The sequence below is a fragment of the Rutidosis leptorrhynchoides genome, chromosome 7, assembly GCF_046630445.1.
Source record: "Rutidosis leptorrhynchoides isolate AG116_Rl617_1_P2 chromosome 7, CSIRO_AGI_Rlap_v1, whole genome shotgun sequence".
Classification (NCBI taxonomy): Eukaryota; Viridiplantae; Streptophyta; class Magnoliopsida; order Asterales; family Asteraceae; genus Rutidosis; species Rutidosis leptorrhynchoides.
Window position 1 is genome coordinate 141,803,087 of NC_092339.1, and position 1,680 is coordinate 141,804,766.

The 1,680-nt window shown below is 34.3% G+C and overlaps 1 protein-coding gene across 1 annotated transcript; it reads left to right on the forward strand.

Annotated features, from left to right (window-relative positions):
• Positions 1 to 303: 303 nt before the first annotated feature.
• Positions 304 to 842, forward strand: LOC139859652 (uncharacterized). Its single transcript, XM_071848430.1, has 2 exons — positions 304 to 409; positions 529 to 842. The coding sequence occupies exons 1-2, from the start codon at positions 304 to 306 to the stop codon at positions 840 to 842; spliced, it is 420 nt and encodes a 139-aa protein (XP_071704531.1).
• The last annotated feature ends 838 nt before the right edge of the window (positions 843 to 1,680 follow it).

The window sequence follows — 1,680 nt, forward strand, 5'->3', positions numbered from 1 at the left end:
AATAATCGTCTCAATGTAACTTTTAAAATTGTTTCTTTTTTAACTTTGACTTGAAATATTTTTGTTTGTATTATATAATACTTGACTTTCGAATTTGCTATACATTTCTGGAGTGTTATTAAGGAAGATGTAATTGCTATGGTTTTTGATTTTTAGCATTCATGGAAGATTCCGAGAGGTTATAACGTTTCGTTCTTCTTTTTTATTCCTAAAAAAGACAATCCCACTCATGTTCAAGATTACCGTCCCATCAGCTTAATCGGGCTTCAATATAAAATCGTAGCAAAACTTATAGCTTTTATAATGGCGTTGGTGATTGAAGAGGTTATAAGCCTGAATCAAACTTCATTTATGAAAGGAGGGCAAATTTTAGACGGCCTATTGATTATTAGTGAGGCGATAAATAGGTGTAAAAAATGAAAGCAAAATGATATGCTTTTTATGGTTGATTTTGACAAGGCATTTGATTCTATTTATTGGGATTATATCTTATCTATGTTACATCATCTTGTTTTCGTGTCGAAATAGGTTACATGGATTCTTGCATGCTTAGTTCCTCACATGCTTCTCCTTTGTTAAGTGGTAGTCCGTCTTCCGAATTTCTCATTGGCTGCATTTTGAGGCAAGGAGATCCCCTATCCCCTTCCTTATTTATCATTGGTATGGAAGGTATGCAAGCGGCTATTCAAGATGCTACAAATGAAAGTCTGTATAATGGATTGCATTTGTTATTCATGTATGCGGATGACGTTATTTTTGTGGGAGAGTGGTGTGATAATAATGTCGATAACCTTATCATCATTCTCAGTTGTTTTATTTGCAATCTCGGTTCTAAAGATTAACCTTCACAAGTCCTCTATGGTTGGTGTTGGTCTTAATCAACATGAAGTTGATCGACTAGCTTCTGTTTTGGGTTGTTCTTCGAGCTCTCTTCCCTTTCAATTTCTTGGAGTTCTAGTTGGGAAACACATGAATTAAACAAAAGGTTGGGATTGCATCATCGATAAAGTTTCTAAACGTCTATCATCTTGGAAGGTTCATATGCTTTCCATTGGAGGAAGGCTCACGCTCATTAAGTCAGTTTTTGGAGCTCTTGGTGCGTATCATTTCTCTTTATTCCCTGCTCCGAAAAAGGTTATTGACCGGATTAAATCTCTTAAGACATTTTCTTTTGGGGTGGTATTGCTTCTGACCATAAGATTCATTGGAGTAAATGGCGCTAAATTTTAAATTATTTGGATCATGGAGCTTTAAATGTGGCTAGTTTACGATCTTTGTACCGAGCTCTTGTTTACAAAAAACAGATGAAGATTCCTAACCGTAAAAGATACTATTTAGGCCAAAATTATCATGGCCATTCATGGAATTGGGTATGGAAATAATATTCCTGGTAAGTACTCTTACTCAGGCGTGTGACATAATATTTGCAAAAGTGTCAATAGCATTCATGCCTAACAATAAATTTTTGACACCATAAATTTTTGACACCGACCATTTTTTTTAAATATCACGGCGCAAGTGTTTCAATATTAAAAAGCAATTAAACATTATAAAATATAACTTCAAAGTTAGATATTACAGACATCGGAATTTAAAGCATAGGGTTATAAAACAGTGTCACTTAAAACATCAGTTATTTAAATACAAAACGTCATCAGAGTCCATGATTGCCAAACATGT

Bases quoted from the DNA above. Each gene is read 5' to 3' on its own strand.
- LOC139859652 (XM_071848430.1), top strand. From the start codon at position 304: ATGGCGTTGGTGATTGAAGAGGTTATAAGCCTGAATCAAACTTCATTT. The intron at 410-528 runs GTAAAAAATGAA...GTGTCGAAATAG, and splicing joins TAGTGAGGCGATAAATAGGT to GTTACATGGATTCTTGCATG.